General features: G+C 38.4%; 1 protein-coding gene across 1 annotated transcript; it reads right to left on the bottom strand.

Moving 5' to 3' along the window:
* GTF2B (general transcription factor IIB) lies at window positions 1–27,517 on the bottom strand. The gene is made up of 7 exons (XM_006187687.3): window positions 27,364–27,517; window positions 23,201–23,307; window positions 7,184–7,317; window positions 4,724–4,870; window positions 4,457–4,586; window positions 3,178–3,459; window positions 1–426 (listed from the first exon to the last, which is right to left on the bottom strand). Exons 1-7 carry the CDS (start codon window positions 27,378–27,380, stop codon window positions 293–295), a joined length of 951 nt encoding a protein of 316 aa, XP_006187749.1. The 5' UTR covers window positions 27,381–27,517; the 3' UTR covers window positions 1–292.

The following is a 27,517-nucleotide window of genomic DNA, read 5'->3' on the forward strand; positions in this document are numbered from 1 at the left end:
TTTAGTTTTGAAAAACGTTTTATTCAAGAATTATATAATTTCAAATATCTTCCAAAATACAGTTTCCTAGATTACTACAAAAGAAAGCAAGTTCAATAAGAAATTTAAATCATTAAATATGTTTCACTAGTATATACATACAGAATGCCAAGCGGTCAACATTTGGGCCTGGAATGCGTACCACGTCTCTCGTTCCCCCTCACGCAGGCCCTGTCCGGCACGGCGTGCGGGCCGTGTGCAACAGGCAGGCAGGGTTCCGTGTGCAGAGGAGTCTGACGTTAGCTGCCTTGGTTTAAAGCTGTGGGAGTTTGTCCACGGGGGTGTCAAATTTGAAGTCTGTAGGAAACAGATCCGGCGCCCGAGGGTAGATGAGTCTGTAGGACTGTCTGATTGTGACATCGGCAACACCAGCAATGTCTCCAATTTCTAGAAGACAGACAGCAAAACATCAGTCGAACTTCCACCCACCTCCCTGCTCCTACCTGCATTCCCATCTGCGGGACATGGTGGGATAACGCGGCTCAGTGAAAAACAGGACAAAAATGCTGATTCTTAAAAACTGATAATGGAAATACATTCTGAAAAGCAGAAAGAAGGGCTACAGCGACAACGCAGTGGGGTTAGTACTCACCATCTCAAAGGCTGCACGTCGGTATTAAAAGGTTTTGTACGTAAAACATTTTGAACAGTGCTCAGGGCATAGCACGACGTGTGATAACTATTATACTGGTCATTGTATTTAGCACTGACTTGTTTTCTTCACAAGAAATCCTTTTGAGGATCACAGAAGTAATCCATGAGTACATTCTTGTAAAGAAATTCACTTTATTATTTCTGTGTTTAAAAGTTCCCCTGCAACGAATTCGAAAATTGCACCTCTTGGGGAGTGATGGAAATGATAGCTATCTTGATTGTGGCAGTGGTTTCGCTGGTGTATATACATCTATCAAAATTCATCAAATTGTACTGTACAGGAGCCATATCACAATAAAGCTATTAAAAAAAAAAAAGACTCCCATACCAGAAAAGAAAAAACACTGACCCTGCAACATCTCCCCTAGCAAATTTCTATTAAGAGGTTCTTCCGTTAGGTTCCAGTGAGTTCACTCTCATTTTCAAATTGTAAGCAATCATATTTTCAATTTATATATTGTATTTCTTACTAATATTATGACCAAGAATTTTATCGTATTAATTTTTCAATGTAATTTGTTTACAATAATGTAATCATCAAAATGACACACAGTTACACTACCACTAACTAGGCTTCATACACCAGCCTGTATTTCACTGTGTTCAATGTATACTTGTAAACAGAACAGCTGCAAACCTTAAAAAAAGCAAAATGGGGTCACACTGTAAGTACTGTTCTACAACCTCTTTTTCTACTTAATACGTGTGAGATGGAGCAGCTATATATTACGGCATGATGCAGGTTTTCACTATTACAATAAACGCATGCTTGAGCATATATATTGAGCTCATGAGTTATTCCTACAGCCCGTTACAGAACCCTAGGATCCACTTACTCTCTGTAAAGTCACTAGGTGTCACTTTTCTTTATTAGAAGTCCCAAAGGAGAGCCATTTAATTATTTGGTTAGTTATACTTAATCAAAATAGATTTTTAAAACACACACACTCTTTAATACAAATTCATTTTGCCACCTTTTCACAGCCAATTCAAATCGATGAGACTTTATGGCTTTTTAGCATGGACACCTCCATCAGTGCATAATTAGCTAATTTAAAATTTCCTTGTCTCATGCTGCATTACAATTTTTCTAGATATAGGTACCAATGAATGTCAACTACGTGAATGTCTGCTGGCTGCTGGGCAGGGAAGGAAAGGACCTTAAATTAAAAAAAACAAAACAAAACTTCATGCAAAACACAAACAGTAGCAAAGTGCCAAGCTCAACATTTTTGTGTTGATTAGAATAAACTTTACAACTTGGAATGAAGGTAAGGACGACCTGCCCAGCCACAACTTCTCAAAATTTTCCCAGGAGACTCACAATTTCCTTAAAAAATAAACGTGAAGGCCAAAGAGAATGGACAATGGCACACTTACATACCTAATGGATGGGTGCTTCTTTCTAATCATTCTTCTATATAATTCATTACTTTTATTAATACAGAAACATACGGCCTAAGCGAAGGTAAAAGGCCGCTGTGAACAGGGTGTTACAGTCACTGCAGCAAGTAAGTTCACTGCCTCACTTTTAAATTTAGAACCGACTTCTCCTTTTTCTTTATACATCTTCGTGAGGACCACAGAAGTAATTAATGAATACATGCTTGCAAGGACATTCACTAAATACCTCTGTCTGAAAGTTCTCCTACAAGAGCAAATTCAAAAACGGCTGCAGAGTCTGAACCACCTGTGTCAGCATTTTCATGAGGGAGCTGTGGACGGCACATGGAGGAAGAAAGAGAATAGGTTCCACAGGAAGGTGAAACTCGATGGTCAGCACACATCTACAGCGTGCCTATCCTGAGGGCGCCGTGCCAGGCAATGAGAAACAAAGCACGACCACATCCTCTCAAGAGTTAAAAAGGTAAAATTTGAGAGGAAAAAAAGCGACTATTTAAAATAACCAGGAATATTTAGAGGGAACACATAAAAACTTCTAAAAATGAAAAATATACAACCTAAAATTAATCACAAAAACGTTAAGTCTGTACACAGGGTTATGCCTCCAAATACTTTTATTTATGAGCCACTTACAAGCAAAATACTGTACTTTCTTAAGTTCTGATGCTAAGGAACTACCTCCTAAATGTGGGTTCTGGATATTTACCAGACTACCTGGAGGTTCAGTTCCAGACCACTGCAATAAAGCCAACACTGCAATAAAGCAAGTCAGAGGAATTTTTTGGGGTCCCAGCACATATAAAACTTAAGGTTTATACTATACCATGGTCTATTAAGTGTGCAAAAATATGTCTAAAAAAACAACACACATACCTTAATTAAAAAATAGTTGACTACTTAAGAAGCGCTAACCATCATTTGACGATGCAGGGTTGACATAAACCGTCAATCTGTCTGATGCTGTGAGAAGTCCGACAGAGAGCGGCGTGCCTGCCGGCTTCACGCCGGGAGCGCAGACGCAATCACACGCGGCCCGCAGCCCTCGCCCCTCGGCCCGCCCTCCCAGATGACGAGCACTACCTTTCTGGGTCCTCTTCTCCGCGGACGCCTGCGAGGCCATGTAAATGGCCGCCGCCGCCACAGATATCGGGCTCCGGCCAGGAACCAAGTCCAGCTCCACGGCCTTGCGGGCTATGTGCGTGGCTGCCATCTGCACTTGCTTAGGGAGACAAAGGTTGGAGCAAAACCTGGACATGAAGTCCCCGGTTGTAATCAAATCCACGCTGGTTTCTAAAGCTTTCAAAATAAGCTTAAAACATCGACCGATTTCTTTCTTAGAAATTCGTGATACAGCGCATATTTCTAAAAGAAAAAGAAATGTAAGTAAATCAATCCACAGAAGGCACACAGTCCAGTAACTTCTCTCAAGTTTCAATTCATCAAGTAAGTCTCTTCAACCAATCAAAAACTTCTTTGATATTTATGTTAATCTGCTTTAAGGAGAGTATCAAGAAGATGAGAGAAAAGACTCAAGCTAAAGAACGCTTCTGAAGCTAAAGATGTCATACGTGTGTGTAAGCCCTGCGATTTTAGGCGACAGCAAAATGGGATCAAACATCTGACTCCGTTATTCTAAAAATTCAACTACCACTTTCAGAATAAATCTAACAAAGCCTAGTTTTACTCGTAATAATCAAATGATGACGATAACGGGCACTGCCTCTTTACTTTGGCACAAGAAAATGTGACAAAGAAGTATCTGTGGATGAACGAAGGGTAGTCACAGTCTTAAGCTAAAATGTGGAAGTGTCACAGCGACACTGTGGCTGCGCTGTCACGTATTTATGGGTGAACTGCAAACTGGATTAAAAATTCTGGCTCTCTCAAAGCCTCTGACTTAAGCATGAACATGCAAACTGTCCAACTCAGGAGAAAAAACGCCACGGACGCTTTCTAAGGCTCGACTCCCTCTCATGCAGAGACCTGTGCTAGGAGCAGAACCCATCCCTGCGCCTCCGGCGTACGGACCACGCCAAAGGCCAACTCTGGCTTCTCACGCCAGGCCTCGAAGCCCCCAAGGACAGTCAGAAGATCTTACTAGCAAAGAACACAGGGCTTACATGCACTAAAATGACTTCACATGGGAAAGAAAACAGCCTGAAAAGAACATGGTCAATTAAATCATGGAATTTATTTTTGTCAAGGAAGGAGGTAACGTAACACTTGGAAAGTCGCTGAGGTGGATTACTGCATGTAACCAGGAAGACATGACTTAGCCACTCAGTGTCACAGCTGCTTGCCTTTGGTCTGTTTACTACAAAACAGATTAACACTTAAATCTATGCAAGTAAAAACTTACCTTTAAATGTCCTGGGCACCCCTTCCTGTCTGCAGGCAATATAGAGACAAGCGGAAGCTATGGCATCATTAGCTCTTCCCTTCAGGCTCTTCTGTTCATACACTTGCTTGAATAAATTATTTGTTCGATCCTTCAAAGCAGAGAAACTAAGTTTGTTTAACTCTAGGCCATTTAATTAGTTGCAAGATCAAAATTTCATGTATTCACTAAATTATGCTAGTGAAGCCAATGCCAGTATGGCTTAAATACAGACAGACAAGAACTTACAACTATATTCCGAGGGAGGTTGATTCTGTCTGCCATGGTGGTGATTTCCTTGAAGGCATTCATCATTGCCCGATCGGAACTACTCATCGTTCTCCGATTCTGGTACTTAGAATTACCAAATTCATCAAAACTTGCAGCTCCTGTTCCCTATAAAACAAAAGTTTTGTAACCTCATGCAAAAAAATTTTGAAAACCCAAATGATCAATTTCTAGCAAAACTGAACTTATACCATCTGACTCCACATTGCCCAAGAAATCTACCCCGAGCATCCTCTCTATTCCTCAATTTTCAGAAAAAGTACTAGCTTAAGATGGGTTCAAAGAGGTTTGTAGCAAATACTTCAAATATAAAAATATTAGTAGAAAGTCTAATATAAACCATCATATTAACAGAACTAAGGAGAAAAATCACACGCTGAGCTCCAAATGTGCTAAAAAAGGCTAAGAAAACAAAACTCAAAATCCATTTTCTGATAAACTCATGAAACACAATAGGTACTTCTTACTAGAAAGCCACTCGCCCAAGCCCAAGCCCAGCAAAATGGATTAGTGGAGGGATTAGCAGCACCACCACCAGAGACAGAAGACAAAGGTGCTTCCTACCAGCACAATTTCCCAACACTGTGCTAGAAAAACTAGCCAGTATTATGTAATTACAGTTACATAATGTAATTACATAACAATTATATTATTATATTAAAATTCGGCAAAAGATTTAAAGTATAAATCTGAGAAGGAAGTGATAAACTACTTGCAGGTAGTATTGTATATACGCAGAACACTCAAGAAAATCCCTGAGACTACTGTAAACAGTAAGAATTCATTAGCGTGGCAAGGTCAAAATTAACAAACAGAAATCAGCAGCCTACATGTGTGTAACCAACCAGTTAGAGAAACAAAAAGGTCCAATAACAACAGCAACAAAAAAGACAAAATATTGAGGGGTCAACTTAAGAAACACGCAAGATCTTCATGGAGAAAAATTTTAAAACATCCGTTGAGGGACACACATGACCTAAGGAAATGGAAACGGATGCCAAGTCTTTGGACAGGAAGGTTCTTCATTAAGAAGTCAATTCTCTAGAAGTCAATTACCAAATAAATCTAACCAACATCTCAGTGACAATAATAACCAGGTTTTGAGGGGTTTTTTTTAACTACATAAAATGATCCTAAACTTTAAATGGAAAAGACTAGTAAAGAAAATGCTGAAAAGGGGCAATAAATGAGGATTAATGCTCCCAGATATAAGAACAGAGTGGTGTGGCATCTGACTAACTAGACCAGGTCAGAGAAAGGATAGAAGTCCAGAAATATCCCCAAATACACAGAAGTTTAGCATGACAAATGCAGCATCTCAAAAATTGACATATAGACAAATCTTTGCCACACAGGCATAAATACTTTCAAAGCACACAGGAGAACCTAGTAATAGTGGTTACCTGTTTCTGACAGGGAAAGGGGGCTGCAGTAGGAACTGAGAGTTTGAGGGTTAAGGGTGAGGAAAAATTACTGTGTTCTTTTTACATTTTTGTTTTCGAATCATGTATTTCCTATTGAAAAAAATTAAGCATTAATAAAAGTTAGTGTCAGTTAGCTGCAATCTTAAAACATTTTTAAATGTCCTCAGTATAATTTTTTTTCAGCCTGGAAAGCTAAAGCAAATGCAGAAACCACCTACTTAAAATATTTCTCAACATTACAAACTTTTTCATCTAGCCTGTATTTTTCAAATTTAATATGTAGTTTATAGAGCATGAAAAAATAATGACCTGCTTTTTAATACTTTCTTAAAAATAGACACTGCAGTAGTACAGATTAAGCTCTAAAATAGCACACACTTCCTTGATGAGTCCTCTGGAATACTGCCACTGCGACTTCCAGTTCAGGTAACAGGGGAAAAAAAAAAGGCCAGATTGCCAGGAAGATTCTGCTGCTGCCTTATGTGCGAGCAGCAGCAATTAACTGAGCACACACCACACACTACCCGTGTCACGACGCTTCACGTGCACTCCCACTGACCCTCAACACCTCTATGAAGTGTTATCCTCACTTTACTGATGAGGACAGTGAAGCTGAGGAAAGTCATCCATTCAGCAGTATTAGAAAACTGTCTACACTGAGATTTACCTGAGGTGGTATGGAGGGAAAGAGGAGACATCCCCAGCATTCAAGAACACGGCAATACGAACTCTTAAGGACCATACGACACTCATTTTTGTGTGTGAAACTGCTTCATGAAAACAAGGGCCTGAGATGTAAGGATTCTGCGGCTTAAATCTGTTGGTCTCCCCCTTAAGATGGAAGAAATGCACATCCTTCACAATGGTATTACTGGCAAATGTGATTCTCAGGTCACGACTCCGCCCTGGGGCAATGACTGACGCTTCTGTAGTTTCCGAACTCCCAGGCCTTCAGGTCAGTGCACACTTGGTACTTCCTCCCAAGTGGATGTATTACCTTGCCGATCATAGTGGACAAATCTCCATCACTCAGAAGAGGATTCTGAGCGTCTCCAACTCGAGATGGATCTTTTGTTGCTTTATCGTTGCTGAAAGTTCTCCACTCAGATCCCACGTCGATAACCCGGTCACCTAAGAATACAAGCACAAATCTAAGTCGTCAAGACAGGATTTATTGAACACTGTCTAATGCCCGACTCAGCCCTTTTATTCCCAGGACACCTCAACACGAACATCTGCGCTTCAGTGTTAAGTATCTTGTCTCAGACATTTGTCCCAAAGCATTTCTTTAACTATTGTGCCAGTCCCAATTATAACCCTCTTTAAACACTGCTCTGATTAATCATATTCTGACTTCTGGAAGAAAGAATTAGTCAAAATAAGGACAAATAGCAAGATAAAGCTATTCATGTGCCGCAAAGATAAAGTAATATAACAATGAAGAACCAAAATTTGCACAAAATGTGCAACAGGCATGGAAAAAAAATAGAAAGCTGTTCACAATGGTATTAAAACACAATTTAGCATTAGAAAAAAATTACAAAGCTTTTATGGGCAATGCTTTGCAAAGAACTAAGCCTAAGCTTATGTTTTAGTAACTATTTGATGAAAGAGTATTTTGGGGCAAACAATTTATACAGAATAAACTTGAAGCCTAGAATCAGTAAGCAGAAAGGTAGGCAAGCTTTTCCTTTTAGGCAAAGAGGCAGTGGCTAAATACATCTCGCCAAGAAATGAGACATGGAGAGATCCGGTGTACATTACTGCTTTGGGGGGGCGCTCAACGGCTGGTAATAACTTCATCATAGACAAAAGTTAGCAACGAACACTTGCATCTGTGGGGCACTGATAAAGGTAGGTATCACTTTTATTGCCACATCAGAAATAAGATTAATGTCTCAAGATCACACAGGTGGAACTGAAATCTGAATGGGATTCCAGAGTCTGTTCTATACTGCATTGCGAACGTGAGCTTTTCCACCAGTGTGATAAAGCTGAAAGCAAGAGTCAGGCTATTTTCATCTTTACACAATGAGCAGAAAGGAACACGGAATGGCAGAAATCAATTACTCCAGCAACTAAAAGAAGCCCGACTCTCAGAGGCAAGCAGCACAACGGCTGACAGGGGACGCCACCAGTTGTTGCTTAGCCTTGGACGTTTCCTCATTTTAAAGATTGGAAAGATTAAATAAGCTAATACAGGTACAGTATACAAGAAGTGCTTAAAAAGCAGTTTAGAGTGAGTTGCTTGACTTTAGCTATTTACTGCTATAAAGAAAAAGCAAGGTGACAAATACTCTGACATTCTGGCATTCGCTCTGAGTAAGAAGAGCAGCAGCTGTAAAACAGAAGTATCGGAAAGCTGCTGCGGGTGCATGGTCAGCAGCACAGCCAAGGAAGCAGGGAGGGAACAGAAGGAAGGAACTCAGTGTAAACTATGCCAAGTCGCAAACGATTTGATGCATGGTACATAAACTAAAACTGCTCACAAACAAGAGCACAGTGATCACAATCTGACCTCAGTGTTTCATTTAACAAAGCAGGTAAATACACAACAGAATCACTCATTTCTGATTGTTTTGGAAAAACCTGTTTTTCTCTGGACACTCAAACCGTTTGGGATTAACCAGATGATCTTGGACTATCATGTGTCCATATCACTGGGGAACTGACATGGAGGCAGGGTCCCCATCTGCCATACCTATAAGCAATGAGAATGGCCAAGGAGAGCAGAAGCAGGGAGATCAGTTATACGGCAACTTCAGTGGATCAGAGATTGAGCAGGTGGCCCAAATAAGAAGTGAAACGGATGGGATGATCACGATGGATTTCTCTGCTTCCTCCTCATAGTAACAAACATCACTAAACTTCAGAAGCAATTCTAATTATATAAATTAATAGCGATTTTTAAAACATACCAGAAAGTAACAAAATCTGTAGTTGTGCACGGAGCCTCACTACAGTACTAAGCAAGGCCCACGTCTCAGAGCCCACTCTAAAAAGATTGATTTTTCTTCCTTTTTATAAAGAACAGCTGCCTACAAAAAATAGCTCTATAAGCAAAACAAAATCACCTGTGTTCCCAACACCCAGAGACAGCCACTGAAAACATTCTGGTATATATTCTTTCTGCCCTTTCCCTCATGTGTACAAATACGTTTTTTTCTAAGATTAAAATTAGATTATATTGTGCCTGTTCCATGATAAGCTCTTTTCACTAAAATTCTATCAAAACACCAAAACAAGATTTTTAGACGAAGTTTAGCCCCTGAAATAGCATCCATCCACTAAAGTGGTATCATGCTATCTCTACACTCCATGTTTTCAAAGGAAGAAAAGTGGTTCTAACTTTCCTGGTCACTGAAATAAAAATACAAATGTGAACAACACAAAAAACTACTGTGGCCTTCAAATCTAGAGTTACTTGCTAAATTTTAAGTTAAAAAAAAAAAATGTCATCATCAACTTTTTAAATTGAAGTATAGTCAGTTTACAATGTTGTGTCAATTTCTGGTGTACAGCACAATGCTTCAGTCATACATGAATATACATACATTCATTTTCATATTCTTTTTCATTATAGGTCACTACAAGATGCTGAATATAGTTCTCTGTGCTATAAAGTATAAACTTATTTATCTACTTTATATATAGAAGTTAGTATTTGCAAATCTTGGGGGGTAGGGTATAGCTCATTGGTAAAGTGCATGCTTAGCACGCACAAGGGTGCTGGGTTCAATCCCCAGTACCTCCATTTAAAAAAAATTTTTGCAAATCTCAAACTCCCAGTTTATCCCTTCCCACCCTCTTTCCCCCTGGTAACCATAAGTTTGTTTTCTATGTCTGTGAGTCTGTTTCTATTTTGTAAAAAATAACTTCATTTGTGTCCTTTTTTTAGACTTCCACATGTAAGTGATATATGGTATTTTTCTTCCTTTCTGGCTTACTTTACTCAGAATGACCATCTCCAGGTCCATCCATGTTGCTGCAAATGGCAGTATTTTATTCTTTTTATGGCTGAATAGTCATCATTAACTTTTGATATTTTAATTAACACAATGAATACACTAAGAGAATACTTTATCTTTACTAACTCACATCTTGTAAGTCTCTCTAGAACTCTAAAGTATTAGTTAGCCAAGATACTTCATTTCACAGCATTTTCCTTTGTTCCAAAAGTAACTTACCATGAGTTTCTTTTACTGCTTACTTTGTGCTGCCTCAAAAAAGCCAAGTTGGATTTGGGTGGGGGGGGGGGGCAGGGAAGCTGGCCTAGGACAGTATAAATAGAAAACTCAGAACTGGGCAGTGATGTAATTTTTCCACATACGTGGGAATGATCTACATGACTCATTCAACAATCTGTGGTTTGTCTTAAGAGCCTTTCTCTCTTTTCACACTTTATTGCTCAAAACATAGCATTTGTAAGAAACAAAATTTCCAAAATAACTCAAATAGCACATCATGAAACTACAACTAGACCATCAGATTAAGTGCATGAGTAACAAGAAACAGGGCAGACCATTCAGGGAAAAAAAAAAAAAGGTGAGAATACAGAAAGGATTTTCTTGAACAAAATCTAAATGCGGCAGCATTTTTTAAAGTTACTCTAGAAGGAAACTGCAATCTAGAATCTTTTCAAGGAGTAAGCGCACAAGACAGTCACAAAGTTTGGGTATAATCAACCGGGGACAAGGGAGCAGCTTGCCAATTAGCATGTGTGTGCACAGACACCACCTCACACATCCTTTAATGTTCTAGAAGCAGAGAAACATGCCAAGTTTTACCAGTTCCTTTCTTAACCACACGCTGGTTTCTGTAAAATTAACACCAGGTATAAAGTCTATATATAAGGTTTTTAATAGCCAATAGCACTACTACGCCATATGAAACAGCACTCGTCCTGCCTCCGCCTGTAGCGTATGATCGCTAACACTCTGATCAAGCTCCCCATCCGGAGAGGTAAACCGATGCAGTGTGTATATTCAGGTATTACACACGTGTACAGTTCTCAATCCGTATATCTGAGTGGTGCCTAAAGAGTATTCATTCACTAAGACATATTACTATATTCTAAAGAGAATGAGTTTCATCTCTTTATTTTTCAAGGAGAAATTAAGATTAATCGCCAAAATCATTCACACCAGTTTTAAAATGGTTCAACCACTTCGGCACCTACCTACCTTATGATTTCCACTCCGAAGGATTTGCCTACAAAAGTCTCATACAGGAATGTGCATAGCAGCATTACTCATATTAGCTAAAAGCTGGAAACACCCAGATGTCCATCAAAAGGAATATGGAAACAATGGACTACCCCTCAGCAAATCAACTACTAATGCAGTAATAGAAACGCATTTCAAAAACACTACTTGAAGCCAAAAAAGTCAGTCACAAAAAAGAACATACTATATGATTCTATTAATAGAAAGTTCAAAAACAGACAAAATAGGAGGATAGAAATCAGTACAGTGGCAGCTGTTGGGTGGGGGTGGGGGTGGGGGTGGGGGCAGCAGTGACTGACTCCGCAGCAGGAGGGAACTTCTGAGGCGACAGAACTGGTCTAGACATCTTGACTGCTGTGCAGGGCACACCAGCACATGCAATGTCAAAACTCAAACCGTACATCTGGGATCTACGCACTTTACTGTCTGCAATAATTCCTTAATAACTTAAAAATTAAAGTTCACTCCCATCAAAATAGTTGATTTTGAATTAAACTGTAAACCTATACACTTTGGAAGGAGTGTATAGGTTTTTTCAACAATTTTTATCAATCTTCCTGGACAAGAGAACATGCTCTTTCTCAAGATCTTTCAGATTACACGTATGCCACATTTAGACCTTTTTCTTTGGTTAAAAATCTCATTTTCTAACAAGTAATTGCTGTAATATTTTACATGCTTATATTCAGCCACTTTTAATAGAGTATTAATTTTTAAAACTTGATCTGAATAATCCAGATATAGAATTCCATCAGTGGAAAGAACTTGTTCCCCTTCCAATGCTTAACTCCCATTTCTATTTTATATCTAAAGCACTTGTTGGAAGTTTCAAAACAATGCCTTTGATTTAAAACAGAAACGTCTCCAATATTTCAACATTATGCATGAAAGTAACAGCTGAACTAAAAAGTCTTCTATTAAAGCACCATTCTACTGTAATTCAGAGCATCTTGTACGAAGAGTAAGTGCTGAGTTTATTAAGTGTCTGTCATCTTAGCAGACCATAGTGTTTTTCTTACCTCATAAAAGCTAACTGTAAGTTGTCTGTGGGTTTTTATTCTTCTAGTACTTATGTGCTAAGATAAACTAAGTTATTCGTGGGTAATAGAAAGTTTCAGAAGATGGGTGGTTTAAAATGAAGATTTCTTTCTTATTCATACTACATGTCTACAGGGGAAAAGGACTGCTTTCCATGCCATCCTTATTCAAGATGATGGAATCCCTACCCCTGGAGACATGCCAGTCATGTGCTAGGGAAATGGGAATGTGAATCATGCACTGCCTTAATGGTTTCTAATAGCAACATTTCCAGTCACATGCCATTGGCCAAAGCCAGTGAAAGGGTGATGCTTAACTTCAAAGGGAGTGGGGAAATAAAACTGTAACATGTAGCCCAAAGGAGAAGAAACAGAATTATCAGTGAAGAGTCATCAGCACTGTTTCACATGACCATCAGCAAACAGAATTCACAGCTCCACATTTTTGTAGATTTTTGTATAAGTTCATTTTAAAAAGACTGTTCTATGACTTCATTTTTGTGTTACACAACAAACTGAGGACTTAGAGTTAACTTCACTGTATTTTAGCATTTGTCACAGAGAAGCAATCTGTCAATAAAATTTTTGATCCTTTCAAAGTAATATTTTTACCAGTTGGCTGCTTGCAAATTTTTATTTAAAAAACTGTTTAAAAATGTTAAAATGATACATTCCTTAGTAGGTGGGGGTCTTGCTTTGCAACCCCAGGGGGCTTCTGAGAGGAATGTAAGGTTTTCTTCTATTGTAACTGTAATACTTTCTCATATTTACCTGGATGGTCAAGTAGTACCACAGTGGCTCTCTCACCTCTATCACTTTCCAACACTCACCTCCACATTCTCGGGTGTGTTTTCTGCTTTACTGATTCAACTTTCTAGATTGTTATGTCAGCTAATTGCGAACCAAAACACTTTTACTGTGTTTGTCTCCTTGTGCTATCTTACTTCTTTCTGATCACAATTAATAGAGACATTAAGGAAGCTTTATTTCACTGATCACAAGACTCAGTTATTTTGTGTAATTTTTTTAGTAAACTGTGTCGGGGCAGAATTTCCTGTTAAGTCCACAGGATCACTGTTCTTCTTCACTGCTGTTTGTATCCATAAGCCTCATGTTGATTTTTATGTTTATTTGCCCTGTAATAAAGAATTGTCAATCCAAGTCCAGTGGTGGCAGTGATGTTGGAAAACCGGTTCCAATCCACCAACGCCGGCTGTCAGTCTCTCTGGGTACTCACAAACCCCTGGCAGACAACAGATAACCCAAACAAAAATAAACTCCCAGTATGATTCTAAAAATGTATGAGGAAGGAACAGGTAGGTTTGTAATCAAAGCAAAAACAACAGTGACTTAAACAAAACAGAACGTTCTCAGGTTAACAGTCCACAGTTAATAGTTTTGATCAGTGGGACTCTCAGGCTTCTCCTATCTTTTTGATAAGCCACCTTCACCATGACCTGCGTTCTGTAGCATATGGTGGCTGTTGGTAGTTCCCTCATTCTAGCCAGCGGGAAGGGGAGAAAGAGAAAGCACATCCCTTAGGGCGGGATCTAGAGTTGCACATACCTCTTCTATTACAACCCATTGTTTAGAACTTAATCACATGGCCATACCTAACTGCAAGGGAAGCTGGGAAATACAGGCTGGCTGGGCAGCCACACGCCCAGTTGAAAATTGGGGGAGTCTTAGTATGAAAGAGTTGGTGAATAGGTATTCCTTGTAGCACAAACTACAAGGAATAATGGGGTAGGGAGAGAGAGACTGGAAAGAATGTCCAGTTGAAACAAGGTTCTTTGCCTTATAGTCTAAAGTAAACAGACACTTAACCTCCTTACGGTGCAAGCTATAAACTGTAAATACAACCAAAGGTACTTTGTAGCACAATATTAAAACCACAAGAGCTTAAGTTAGCAATCTTAATAGTGCATGGGGAAACTCCAGTGTACCAAAAGCAGCCAGAAAGCCAATACTGGAGGATAGCCTGATTTTCCAACCTGGCTTAGACTATCAGGATTTTGTTCTCTGTTTCTTACTGTAAATAAATAAAGAACTTTTTTAAAAAGGGAATATTAAGAGGAACTGCCCAGAATTTTAATTATTTCTGCCATCTTTCTGGAAATTGTTCTTATTTAAGTAAGCATTTTGGCATACAACCTGTAGTAGGCAAGAGTCTTGGAACAATAATCCCCAAAATACTTGTCTTCATAGGCTAGATTTATCTAAACCCACTTAGTGTAAAACTACATTTTCATATTATCATACATGAGAAGTCTAAAACATCAATAATCAAAATGTATTATTCAAGATGGATAAACTAAAAGCACTGAATTTTTTTAATTTAAAAAAATCAAGGTGCTTTGGAAAACTGTTTAAGCCAACACATTATTTGTTAAATCTAATGCTGAAATGAAATATATCACTAGCTTCTAAACCCACCTCAGTCATTTAACCCTTTCTACCATTCCTTCTTAAGGTATTTCAAAAAATCCTAATTTTCAGTCTAGGGTTAAAATACATTCTTATAAGAAATCTTGCATTCAAGATAATTTTGAAGTCAACTTTGACCAAGAGATACTTTATAAAGAAAAACTATTAATAATATAGCCAGTCTTCAAATCAGTTTATGTTCCCATAACGTAAACTGAGTACAAACGCAAAATGACTTATCCTCCTGAAACAAACCATCTCATGGTTAATTTCTCAGACCAACCCATAAAAGCCTACTTTAACCATGATGTTAAGACCCTTAAAAAACACAAACAAAAAGCAAAAAAAAAAAAAAAAACAAAACAAAAAACTGTTCGGAAAATAATTTGTAAAAGAAAATACATTGTAAGTTCCATCCCTGAATATCTGAATACACCTTGCTTTTCCTCAAATACAGGCAGGGAGGTCTGCAGCAGCAGCATCTAAGCTAAGGAGCTGCAGCTCTGATAGACATATCCTAACCCAGTCACAACGCGTTAGCCATTCATATACTAAGGCTTCCAGGCTTCTATCCCACGGAACGCATTTCCTTTTCCCTCTACCTGGAATGACTTTACCTCCATAAACCCTTACTAACTCTTCATGACCACGTCTCAACGTAAATTCAACATTAATTTCCCCAGGAGTCCTTGCTTCCTTCCGACATGTTCTCACCAAACTTGGAAGATATGTACTAGAACTTCTGCCATGCTCTGTGGTATTAATTTACCCTTCTCCCTTCCACAAACCAGACAGAGCTGCTCCAGGGCTTGCTCATCTTTCTGTCGCTCTCCCTGATCAGCACAGCGTTTAACAGAAATACACAGTACAAAGACCAAAGGCTTTTAAGTCCTACAGATCTGGATTTAAGTAGCTTTGTCACTTACTAGTTGTGGAATCTTGAACTAATTACCCAAACACTCCATACATACCTCAGTTTCCCTTTCTGTAGAATGAAAAGAACTACCTCAAAGAGTGACTGTGTCAACCAAGTAACATTAGTAGGTCTTCAATGCTTAAAAGAAAAGTAGTGTCTAAATTAAAAATTCTGAATTAGGCAAGAAGGCTGTCCCTGGGTACTTACAGGAGCTAACAAAGCAAGAATTTGAAAGTGAATACAAATATTCCTTAATTTAAAAATATAACTTGGCCCATTAAACTAAATCTGAGTATTTTCCTTTTAGGGAACACTACTCACGTAAATTTAAAGATGGTAACCCAATAATGTTTAAATACTATAGCTGCAACATTAAGTATACCAGACACATGACAATTACTCAGACACATCCTGCAATGGACTTGCTGTGAAGGACAGTGTCTCCCACTCAGAATCACCCTCTTCTACAAGGTTAAGAAAAAGGAGTACTTACAACCCCAAAATATGTATCACTGAAATCTCATATAAAATTATACTATATATTTCATACATTATCTCATTTGATTCTTAAAAATTTCTAAAAAATCTGAGATGCTTGGTACATGGCCCTTCTGAGGGGAGGTTGTTTATTTTGCTTATAAAGAAAGTTAAGCTTGGAGAAATTACTTAACTTGACTATAGTTAACATGACTAACTAACTAGTAGGGCCAAGCCTAGACTCCAGGGTCACTGACTCCAAGTTATACCGGGAACTACGGACACACAGAGGTACCTGCCCTACAGGAATCTGCAGCCTAGGTCTGGAGACAAAGAAAACTGATGAAAAAAAAGATGAAAACTAGAAGTACAAAGATCTCAAAGAATGTGGCAAATCATAAAGTTAGTAGTACAGATCTGTTCTTAACCCATTACCAATGTGTGACCTGAGCTACGGTTTCTGGAAGTGGGGCCTGGAATCCTTGTGAACAAATTTCTCAGCTGATTCCTCATGCACATTCACCTCCATGTCTCAGATTTACTGGTATAAACAATATCTGGATTGAGTTCAGGAGGGGATGGTCAAATTGACTCATTTTTCTCTTTCAAATTCATCTAAACTATTTTCTAGTATTTTCCTTATATTACTTTTAAGAACGAAAGAACTAGTTTTGGGGGAGGGAAGCGGCACAGCTCAGTGGTAGAGGGTGTGCTTAGCATGCATGAGGTCCTGGGTTCAATCTCCAGTACCTCCATTAGGAAAAAAAAAAGAGAGAGAGAATTAGTTTTAAATTGTACACAAAATGTGGCTTTAACTAGAAACAGTTCTATACAATACCTCATTGTTGAAATCCTAATTTATAAAAGTCTTGATAACCAGTTTCATGTTTTAATAGCTATTATAACAGCTTACTAACCTAACACTCTGCAGCCTATAAATCATGTATAAACAACACACAAGGTCAAATTTATGAACAAACTGATAATTTACATATGATTATACTGCCACCTAATGCTCAACCTTTAAAATGACACAATCACACAGGATTCAGGGGGAAAAAAACCCACAAATAGTACTGTTAGAGCCAGTAGTTTCATGGTAGAAATGACACAGTGTTGATTTAAAAATTGGCCCTATTTTAGAGATCACTACCAATATCTCAACGGTCACTGATGGGACCACCAATGACAAATCATAATACTTCATATATCTAAATCAATAACCCTATAATTCATAGAGGAAAATCAATTAAACAAATATTACATGTTAAAATAGTACTAAAAATAGCCATAAATTGGAAATAACCTATAAATAAAAATTAAACAAAAACAAGAAATTGGAAACAACCTAAATTATAGGACAGACTGAATACTACACAACCATTTAAATACTGGGGGAAAATTAAACAAAAGCATCAAACATGTAACAAATTGTATTTTCCAAAGATGGCAGCAATAATATCTCCCACCCACATGTTCTTCTGCAAAATGACCCTGTCACCCTCACACTGAGGTGGCGCCTATTCCTCCTCCCCGTCCCATCCAGGTGGGTCCTAGGACTGCTTTAACTAGAATGGAGCAGTGATCCTGTTCTAGGCATAGCCCTTAACTACTTGAGTCCAGCTTCCATTTCTCTCCAAACACTTGCTCTTGGGATATCTCTCTTAGAAACCAACCACCATGTGTGAAATATGATTAACACAACTATGGAGACGCTTCAGAGGAAGACAGACTCATGTGGGGAGGTCAAGGGAGCACAAAGCACCGGAAACGCAGATGAAGAAGCCATTACCGAAGTGAATCCCCCAGGTCCAGCCAGTGCCAGGGAAGAGAAACAATGGCCCAGAAAATTATGAGCAAAATAAAATGTTTGTTACAAGCCACTAAGTTTTGAGGTGGTGTGTTATCTAACTGAAACAGAAATAGGGAGGGAGAGAGAAAGGGGGGGTAGAAAGAGGGGAGAGGGAGATAGGGAGGGAGAAAAAGAGAGAAAGAGAAAGATGAGGAAAGAAAGAAAAGAAAAGAAGGAAATTGGTTCCTCAAAGTATGATGTTGATGTTGCCTTAAGAAAGTTCATGTTGTACCAGTTTTGAGACTGAGTGGTGGGCCTCAAGAAGCCTATGAATGAAGGTTTGAAGGACAGTGAGAAAAGTGTTATCAGGAACTGGAGAAAAGATATTTTATATCATATAAAATACACTTTTTGTATTATGAATTATTTCACTTAAAAAGATGACAGTAATGGGCTCTCCCACTTGCTGATTCAGTTGAAAGGGGTAATACACAGCTGTGAAGACAGCTGGCAGCATCTAGTCTTGAGTTTAAAATTAAGGGGAGTTAGTGACAATGGGCTGCACTGTTTCAAGAACGTACTAAAAATCAAGTACAGAGTTCTTCAAAAACAATTCTAAAAGAATTTCAGTTTCTAAAGTTGTCTGGTGATTATTTAAACAGGCGGCTATTCAAATTGCTTATTCAATAAATGCTATAACCTAAAAACTTACAGTGTAAAATGTTATGGCCAAGTACAAACAACGTACACCAAGCTTACTAGGAAAAACACGATGATGTTGTCTAGATATAAATCTGTATGAATATCAGTATCTCAAATATGAAAAAAGCCACAACACTTTTATATGCCCTTAGTGGACTGCAGAATATCTGCCCAGCTTAGTTTCTTCCCTATCTCCATAGTATTAAAGGTTGAATTCAGCTGGCAACAAAGACCATATGCCTTTAAACCAGCATGATGATGCAAACCTAAATTTATTACTGATATATGACAATGACATATGCTTTGTATATATGTACATGTTACGTGTCTTAAAAATTTAGACTTCTGGAGTATCATGTTCAATTGAACTATTTTCAACATAATTTGACTGATGGTATCTTCAGCAAAATAGAACTTTCTTAGCAGACTCTTGCCCTCCTGCCCTTGTCTGGCTATGGAACAGATTCTTCACTTGCAGGACATCATATTACACATTTAACCACAAATACCTGTGAGTCAGGCCACTGTGTGTTCTAAAACAAACATTTGTTATATTTTATGTCAGAAAACCAGCATCACGAACATATTTGTTTATATAGAAACGAAGAAAAGTTTATATATTTTTTAAATTTTCAGGCCTTAAAATCTAAGCCAGTAGGTTTCGTTAGAATACAGTTGTTTTAATAGTGTTCAAGACTAATAATAAAGCAAAACTAAAAGAAAGTTAACTTCCTTTGGTTTGATATAGCAGAAAAATGCAAGTAAAAATTAGTGATTCCAAGCACAAAAAAGCACAGAAAACTTGTGAATTGTATCTTCCTTCTCCAGTTGCTTATTTTTACCCAACTACCCTGCTAGTCAAAGTGGAAATGAAGGTGATGGAAGGACTGGAAATATAATGCAGGATTTTTGCACTACTTCTTTTTAAACGGCTACAGAGCTTAGGAGAGCCATGAATCTAAAATTATCTTCAGTCTTCTGTCTCTGTCTCACTTTTACATATCCGTTTGATCTTAGTACTTTTGAGAGAATTAGAATGCTCTCATTTAACTTAAAGGTCAGCATTTTCTGTAAAGGGCCACAGTAAATATTTTTGGCTTTATGGGTCAAGAGAGCAAACTGAGAATATTACAAAGGTATTTATATAGAAAAAGAAAAATCCACTAGTTTTTTAATGGATGAAATTAAAAAATATAATAAACAGTATAATTTGTTGTAATCTATTTCTACTACTGAGAAAAACAGAATTCTCATTTGGAGGATAACATTTCACTTATTTGGGGTTCAAAGTTAGTGTTCCCTATCATCAAAATCAATTACAAATGTTCATCTGTCAATGCTGTGTTAAGATTTTATGTATTCCATTTTTAGAAATGTCTTTTTCACACAGACAAGTACTATCAAATACTGGTATTAATCTGCAAGCATATGATTTTAATTGAGCATATTCATTGCTTGGAAGGCATTTATAGAATTTTATTACATTCATCTGATATTTGCCTTTTAACATGTGATTACATTGTAGATTAATCACTTCCAATTGAAGGTTAAGTGGAAGCTCCTTAATTGCAGTTAAATGTTTTTGAAATATGAAAATTTCCTTTCCATTTGCATCCAGGTCTGAAAAACACTGATTAAAATATAGTTTGAATTTGGCAAACATCCACTGCAGATTTGCGTGGCAACGAAAATCTTTAGTTCTTGTTTTAACTTCTGACAGCAATGAAGGTATATAAAATATATTAAAGCAATCTGATATTACTTGTGATTCAAATAGTGTTAAGTTGTTGTCAAATGGGCTTTACTACAGTGTAATCAATATACAGGCATTATTTTGCCTTGCAGTTCCAGGTTGAATTCATTAAGAAATATTAGCAAGTCTGCAGGAAAACCCAACTTCCTAAGCCAGTTCAATAATAGTGGTTGAAGGCAGCACTGGTTCAGAAAAATTTCAACCTTGGCCCTGACCTAAAAACAAACAAAAAAAACACACACACAAGAAAACTTTGCCACTGCTAAGCTACCAATTTATTGTGCGGTAGGGCAAGTCAGGATACTCAGCTTCTGACAAAAATTTACAGATCTGATGACAATTAAGTCCATGAGAGTGAATGAAGTTCACAACTGACTCTACTGCATCAGTAACACGTGATAGATTCAAACCTTTCCCACAATGTACCTGATGAATAACACAGTGAGTAACTACAGGCTTTAAAATTCTTACATTTTCACATTCTTTGTAAATTTGTCCAACTAAGACTTCTGCTCCACGTAGTATTTTTAATACACCCTGGCAGATTCCACTTCAGGTTGCAGTGAATCAGTGTTCTTGCAACTTATTTGGAAGTAGTTTCTCCTGTAGTTGTTCCATAGTCACTTCAAACTCTGCACTGACTCCTTGAATAAACAACTCACTGGTATCAGTAACACCTGTCTAGTCATCCAGAGTCTAGAAAAATACTTGAAATAAATCACCCTGACCTTTAATTGACTACTGATATCAGTCCCAATGTCTTCAACTCTTCAAATGGCTGTTTCTGCTGAGAGGCTGATAGTCTTCAGTAAGTTTATTTTCTCTGGACACATTTCTTTAGCTACTGCAATCAAACACGAATTAACTCATCATTGGTAAATGGCTTTCCCTGCTTGGCCTGCAAATGAACCACTCAAACTTACTTTAGCTGCGGCCCTATTTTTATTCTTTAATTTTTGTGAAGAAACTCTGCTGTGATGAGGTATTTCCCTTTACACTCTAAATTTTCTGACCATTGTTTTCCTGAGTTAGTGGCATTGTGATGAGTGCTTAATCTGCTAATGTCAACATCTGTCGTATTCTTTTGGCACATCTATCACTGCGTAATAAACACAATACTTCACCAACTAATTCAGTAACCACCTACACTCCACTGTGCCTTAAAAGCATGACATTCAAAGTTCACTTTTTCCCCTTATTTTGACATGACAGGCATGCAGTGGTAACAGAGTAAGTAAAATACTGCAGTATGGAGCCACGCTTGGCCCTGAGAATGCTGTGGATTTATAACTGCATCACTGACTTCGGCACAGGGAGCAGCAGGATGTGCTGAGAGCACCACATATGGTTTTGCTGCAACCACTAAGTTCTGCTACTGTAATATAAGAGCAGCCAGACAGTATATCAGCAAGTGAGTCTGGCTATGTTCCAATAAAACTTTATTTATGGGTACTGAAGTTTGAATTTGATAATATTTTCATGTGTCCCAAAATACTATTATTTTGATTTTTTCAACCATTAAAAAAGCCTTTCCTAGCATGCAGGCAATATTAAAAATATGCGACGGGTCATAGTTTGCCAATCTCAGATTGAACTCATTTTTTTATGAAAAACAACGGCATGATAGAAATTTGGTTCCCATGCAGACACTGGAGCTAGACTGCCAGACTACTTAAACTTCAGTTTCCTCATCTCTAAGATGAAGATGTTGGTTCTCACATCACAGGTTTATCTAATGATCACCAGGGCATGTAAGTCACCTAGAACAGTGCCTAGCATCTAGTAAGTACATTAGCTGTTTATATTGCTTATTGAGCAGAATGTAACTGCAAACGGATTCAAATTCATATTAACAACTCTGTACAATTTAAAACTCCCACTGGAGGTCTGAGGCAAGCAGCTTACTTGGAGTAACACTACAGATGTCCTCCAAGTCAGATCCTTTCACAGTATACCACCACCAGTGCTTCTCTTATACCTCCCACAGTCCTACTGGCAGTTTCATTCCTGAGTATTTCAAGTGGCTAAGTACTACTCCTTGCCTCAGGTGCTGGCTGCAACCCACTCATGAGACCATTTTTTTTAACAGACCATCTTTATTCTAAAGTAATGCTGCATATCTAGATTAGTGAGCAAATAGGAGTAAAAGTGAAATTTTAAGAAGTACTATTTTTGGCAATAACAATTTTATAACAGAAATTCCTAAATATGAACAATTCCATATGAGCAAATGAAAATTAAAACAAATCTCTTTTGCCGACTAAAGGGCCTTGGATGAGACTCAGTACAGACAGATACATTTATTACTCCGAAATAAATCATGTGTAAATATATAAAAGCCACCAAAGTTAGATGACATTAATTCATTATTTCATATGCATGAGTGTACATCAAATACTTAATTAGGCGTAAGGACCCAGGAGACTAAGAGCCTTTTCTTTTGGATCACCGATGTCAGTTTTAGATATTCCCTCCTATCCTACATCATGAAATAAATGCATTTATATAAACAATAAAATGTGGTGTCTTTGATTTTACTCTTTTCTAATTCTTTTTGTTTTACAATAAATGTGAATTACTTGTAGGGAAAAAAGTCAAAATGTATTCACTAAAAGAGTTTGGAAAATACACAAAGGCAAAATACCCTAAATAGTGATTTCAGTTAAAACCGTAATACCCACTCACCTACAACCAGGCCACATTCAGGACAGATCATATCACCAGCTCTGTAGTCCTCCACTAAGATCGCATCTGGATGGTTTGGACATGTGACTCTTGGAAGAGCATCCAAACTAAATGGAAAAAAAAAATTTTTTTTTAATATCCTCCTAACCAAAATACAACAACATACTAGTCTTCGGGCGGAAAAAAGGAGGATTTTGAACACTTCCCAAATATTACATATTTATAATACATTTAAGTTAAATTTTCAAAATAAACTTCCCAGTCAGGCTACTTTAAGTCCTAGCTAGTAATTAACAGATCCCACTGGAACTTTTTTTTTAAGAACAGTTACTGGTTTGCAGACACGGAACACTTTAAAAACTTAAATGGAAAACAAGTGTTCTTCTTTTTAACATGTAGGCTACCAAAATGTTTACAGATCCTAATTAGCATAGAAACGACTAGCTACCATAATAATGTGCCGACATTTGCACACACATATCTGCGTTCCTGACTCTTGCCACTTATTTCTCTGGTCAGAGAATACACATCAAGTCTGTGTTCCCGTACCTGTTGTATCTCTCACTAACAAACTTAGAAGAGTACACTGAACCTAGCAGGTACATAAAGGAGGGTGGCAGATGTGGCTCTGCTGACTTAACGACCTGAGGATTTCATTTTTTAGTCCAGGACTGAGTTTGTTAGCATTCAAGGAATGGTTTCATGGTGCTTTTTATGTATTTATTTTTTTGGGAGGGGTTGGTGTTAATTAGATTTATTTATTTTTAATGGAGGTACTGGGGATTGAACCTAGGACCTTGTGCATGCTAAGCACGCACTCTATCACTGAGCCGTACCATTCCCCTAAGAAATGGTTTCAAAAGCTACTTTTTAATCTATCTGTGATAATAATTTGCTCAGATTATTTTATTTTGAAAATAAGGCAGTTTGGGGAAAACACATCAGCCCTAAATGACCTGACAGAATCAGTTTTAAAAAGCAACAAAGAAATTTAACAGATTTAATAATTATTTCTGTATGACTTTACAATCACAAATGTCGGTATCACCAAAAACAAGCACTTTTTAAAAGTTCACCTGAAGTAATACTGAACAAGGTTATGTCGTGGCCATCACAAATAAACATGTAAAAGACAACATCAACCATCCTTAAAGTATGTAAATAAGTATTTGTGGCTTTGAATAACGCTTCTCAAACCAGCAAATACAATTCAGAATGTTAACTTTCAACAAAGAAGGTGATTCCCACTGAAAAACTGATAAAATAATCCACGTTCCCCAAATTCACATATTCAGGCTAACCAGAATCCATCTTGAATCTTTTCGCTGGGAAAATTAGGGGAAAGATGGTATGCTTATTCCATAAAATTCCTACTAAAAGTATTTTAATAAATTATGACAAACTATTAAGAAATTAGTATACATTATTTTTAAACGGTGTCAAAATAAATAAAATGTTAGCAGGGTAACAGTAATTACAAATGCGTAAAATGGGCAGCCATGTGGCACACAGTATACAGAGGACTAATATATTTTGCACTGCTAAAATGTAGACAAAATATTGTGTGCGTGTATATACATATAAAAATGACTTGGAAACATCTCAAAGATATGCTAAGCGGAAAGAGTAAGGTAGGGATTTTATACAAAACTGAAAAAAGTATGAACTACAGTTATATGTAATAACATGAAGGAAGTTCAAAATACTGATCAAAAGAAATGACACACGGAGGAATACATATGCCATTTATATGTAAAGTTTAAATCAAGCAAAATAAGTCTATGGTGTTAGAAGTCAGGATGTGGTTATCTTTGGGAAGAGTTAATGACTGAGAGCATGAAAGAGGCTTCCAGGGTGCTAGTGGTATTTGATTTCTTCACCTGGGCGGTAGCTAGGTGTATGTGCTCACTTTGTAATTTAACCGTACACTTAAAATATGTGCTAACTTCATGAAAAAAGGTAGAAAACAAGGTAGCGTACAGCGTTTATATTAGACCACTTTTGGGAAGGAAGAAAACACCAAGAAACTGGTTACCTTGGCTACTCTGGAGAAGAATTAGATGACTAGGAGCTAGGGAAGGAAGGAAACTGCTTTTCACTTTCTTCTCGCTTTTGTACGATTTGCATGCGTTACCTAGCCAAAGCAAAATGAAACTGTGCTCAAGAAGTCAACTTTTAAAGAAATGACCCACAAGGGCAATACAAAAGAGGAACTACAACAGTGGAGTGGTGGGGGAAGTCTGGGAGAGAAAGAGGGAAGGGATGGAGTAAACCACCACCATTGACACTACAACAATTTAGGCTGCCTAAGGAGCCAGAAAAGCCCAAATTTCATTTTACAGCTATCATTCATTCGGTGCCTACTACATGTCCAGTACTATCCATAAATGGTTAGTCTTCACAGGAACCCTACAAATTAAGCATTATCTGCATTTTAAAGATTATTCTCAGAGAATGATTTTCCTAGAACTAGTAAGTGGTGGAGTTCAGATCTGTGTTCTTTTGTGTTCTTCTCTGTGAAAACACCAGGCAGTTTCATGGTCTAACAACTGTGCATCTTCCTCAGGGAGGGGAAAAAAAGGAAGTTAAGGACAGAAATGTATTTACTTTTGTTCTCACTGGTAGAAAAACCTCAAGAGATGGACAACTGTAGTGACATATATTTAAGAGCTGGACATGCCTAGAAAAAACTTATTTCAAAGGTTTTTTTTTTTTTAACAAATGAAGAAATTAAAGGCACACAAAAGAAATGTATTATTTCGGTAAAGACTGTCAGGTGAATTTACCACACAAATAACAATTACATTTCTTACAGATCCCATACCCTGCTCTATGACATACAAAAGCTGTGCTCAAATATGACCACGTTTACCCTTCAGATCTATTGCCACGACAGACTACAGGCCATAGTTAAGTGTCTTAGAGAAACTAGTTCTCCATTTGCCTACTAGGAAGCCTTACCTGACAGAGCCACACCCAGGCAGAATGACTGAGCATCCAATCATAGAATTACAATCAGTAAACAAGTTGTCTTTGGCTTTATTACCTGTTTTCAGGTTGTTTCAGGTAAAGCTGCCTACCCTCGCCGCCACCTTTTTAAACCCAGCAGCATACAGTAGGAAGCCTAGCAGTTACCAAAAAGGGCCTGGACATCTCCAGCTTACTATTTTGTGATAATGGTTTTCACTGGGAACTCAATTCCACAGGTAACAAGTCCAGAAAAATTACTCCAGAGTTGCCTTGCCTTCCAGAAGCTACCAGAATCTAAACTGATACTTTTAATACTGTTATGAGTTAACTCCAGCCCAAGTGTGATAACAGGAAATAGACATCTGAGACTCCACACTCTTAACACTAGCCTTGGAAAAGTCAACACTGGCGTGACTCAGTTTACACTTACGCAAAAATTCTAGTATCTACCTCATAGTGGTCATGAGAGATATAATTAGGGTCTGCAAGCATTTTTCACGTCCCAGGATTAAGGCTGTCTCAAATGGCACTGTATGCATCTTCTACAGCTATGAGAACACCACATTTTAAAAATATATGGAAGAGTGACTTCCCAGCATATCATTTTTGCACGCAAGATCTTCAGGAGTACGCAGAAGACATTTTTAAGGAAATCTCTCAGAAGGGAACTTGTCAGTTCTTCAGAAATGCCCTAACTTCCACTTCAAAAGGCCTCCGGGGTGGCAGTCAGTTTCCATCAGGCTTACCACTGCTGACGTCCCTACCTTTCTAGCTGTCAGATCGATAGGGGCCTAAAACTAACCCCTGCCCGCTCTTTGGAAAGGACGACTCATGGACCTTAGGGCTGGTTGAGCCATAGGTGGAAAAACAAGCGCAGGAAAAAAAACGGTTGAAAGATCCGCCAAAGACGTGAGGCCAGGGGCCGGGAACACCGCATCCCCCGCAGGGTGGTGTCTGGGTGAGAAAAGACCGAAGACGCTGGAGGGGAAACGCCGACGGCTCAGCTCCCCCGGCGACACCCCTGACAGCCCCGCGTCTGGAAGCGCCTTTGTCCGGGTCGGCCAGCCGGTCCCGCCGCCTCTCCCCGCACCTCCGGGGCGTTTCGCCCGACGCGGCAGCGGAGGTGGCCGCCCAGCAAGTCCCGCACTCTCGGCCCGCCCCTCAGCTGGCCCGGCTCGGCCGGACGTACTAACCGGCTGGTAGACGCCATCTTCACAGCCGCTGCGGCTCCAGAAACAACCACCGCCAACCGCAAAGCGAACAGGAAGAGACTGGCGACGAGACGCTTCGAGACGGGCTTTTATAAACGAGTCAAACACGCAGTCGTAATAGGGCGTGGCTACGGGT

Source organism: Camelus ferus, chromosome 13 (genome assembly GCF_009834535.1).
Source record: "Camelus ferus isolate YT-003-E chromosome 13, BCGSAC_Cfer_1.0, whole genome shotgun sequence".
Taxonomy (NCBI): domain Eukaryota; kingdom Metazoa; phylum Chordata; class Mammalia; order Artiodactyla; family Camelidae; genus Camelus; species Camelus ferus.

Coding starts and splice junctions, on each gene's coding strand:
- GTF2B (XM_006187687.3), bottom strand. Junction 3,460..4,456: donor GGTGCCCAGGACATTTAAAG/GTAAGTTTTTAC, acceptor TTTTTCTTTTAG/AAATATGCGCTGTATCACGA. Junction 427..3,177: donor GGAGAAGAGGACCCAGAAAG/GTAGTGCTCGTC, acceptor TCTGTCTTCTAG/AAATTGGAGACATTGCTGGT.